At 44.5% G+C, this 1,724-nt stretch overlaps 1 protein-coding gene across 1 annotated transcript in view; it reads left to right on the top strand.

Moving 5' to 3' along the window:
- Positions 1-5: 5 nt before the first annotated feature.
- Positions 6-1,724, top strand: part of PRDX3 (peroxiredoxin 3) — a gene marked incomplete at its 5' end in the record, with an annotated part of 5,793 nt that continues 4,074 nt past the window's right edge. The window contains 2 exons of the mRNA XM_085319102.1: positions 6-226; positions 994-1,129. Of these exons, the coding sequence (XP_085175228.1) occupies positions 6-226; positions 994-1,129 (357 nt within the window). The remainder of the gene's footprint in view (positions 227-993; positions 1,130-1,724) is intronic.

The raw sequence follows: 1,724 nt of genomic DNA, 5'->3' as shown, positions 1-1,724 counted from the left end.
CTCGCGGCTGCGGGCCCGGAGCCGAGGGCGCGGCCTGCGGCGCGGCGCGGCGCGGCGACACTCTCTTTTTTTCCTGCCCCCGAGGCTCTTCCAGGCTCGCTCCTGCCGTCACGCAGCACGCCCCGTTTTTCAAAGGAACGGCTGTCGTCAACGGAGAGTTCAAAGAGCTGAGCCTAGATGATTTTAAGGGGAAATACCTGGTTCTCTTCTTCTACCCTCTGGATTTGTGAGTGCAGGTTTATTCTCTTTCAAATGTTGCTCCTGAGGCTTGTGATTTAAGGAGCCTGGCTGAAGAGGACCAAAAACGCAGCACCGCATTCCTGCCTGAAGTGACTGTTTTTTGCCTTATCCGGGGTAGTCTTGCAAAGCAGATGTGGCCGTTTCTAGAGCACGAGTGATAAGATTTGGGGACAAAAGGTAGCTGTGTACTACAGCAACAGTCAGAGAGCATCTGCTGGCTGCTAGGAGTGTTTCGGGAGATAGCYGGGTCTCGCAGGCGCCGTTCCTCCTAGGGTCGGGTCCCTGGGGTGGGAGCGTTGTCTTGCAGCTCTGGGTCACCGGGAAGCCTTGTGTCCTTCCAAGCAGCAGGCCAGCAAACTGCAGCTCCAGAGCAAAAGGTGGTGTGACAGGGCCCCAGCCAAGAAGGCCTGAACGGCTAAGAGCATCCTGGACACTTTTTCCTGAAGTCTAGTGTATGTGCGTAGCTGGGAGAGGGTGTAATCTGCAGCCCTCCCAGTATAGAAATTCCGTGCAAGAATACCTTTGTCAACAACAGAGAGTTGAAAATTGGTGTGCCATATAGGTGTGCGGCAGTTGCTGTTGCTTTTAGACTTACTGAAGCCAACCTTCAGCAGGGAACGTGGTCAGAATTATCAAGCATGCAGTTAAATAAAACACACCGCTGCATTAGTGCCTAGATATGAATATATGAGCATCTTTTCTAAACTCTCAAAAGTTTGCAGAATCTTTACAGCCTCCTCTCTTCCCACCCAGCACCTTTGTATGTCCCACAGAAATTATAGCTTTCAGTAACAAAGCAAATGAATTTCATGATGTGAACTGTGAAGTGGTTGCAGTTTCTGTGGATTCTCATTTCTGCCATCTGGCCTGGATAAATACACCACGAAAGGTATGAATTGGGCAACAGTTTGGGGTTTTCTGTGTTGGTTTGTTTCTTTTTTATAAGAGCTTTTTTTAAGAGTTAAATGAACAATCACACAAACACTAATTTTAATAAATAGACAGTGATATGTCTAAGTGAGTAACATAAGATGGTGTGACTTAACTCTGACCTCAATTTTTTTCCTGATCTTTTCTTTCATAGTGTTCTTTTTTTTTTTTTTTTTTTTTTTTTTTTTTTTTTTTTTTTTTTTTTTTCCTGACTGTCTTGGTAGTCCTGGAGGTTACATCATGTCCTTATATTTATCCCACCAGATGAATATGTTGCTGTCCTAAGGTGCTCGTTACAGCTAACGGTTTGTGTGTAGCATGACATAAAATTACTAGCAGCTGATTTAGTAACTATTGCTAACTAGTAACTAGCATTGATAACTGTAGAATGGAAACAAAAGAAGAACCAGTTTATCAAAGCACTTGTAGTGTTAACTGTCATTTGCTGAAATGGTTCCACTTCTTAAATACAAACATAGGTCCTCAGCTTTCTTCAGGGAAAGAACTGATAGCAAAGACTAGCAACTGGCAGTTACCTTTTTTTTTTTTTTTTT

This window comes from Rhea americana, unplaced genomic scaffold (assembly GCF_003343005.1).
Source record: "Rhea americana isolate MKP2758 unplaced genomic scaffold, rheAme1 scaffold_57, whole genome shotgun sequence".
Lineage (NCBI taxonomy): Eukaryota > Metazoa > Chordata > Aves > Rheiformes > Rheidae > Rhea > Rhea americana.
This window is presented reverse-complemented; position numbering and strand designations above follow the sequence as displayed.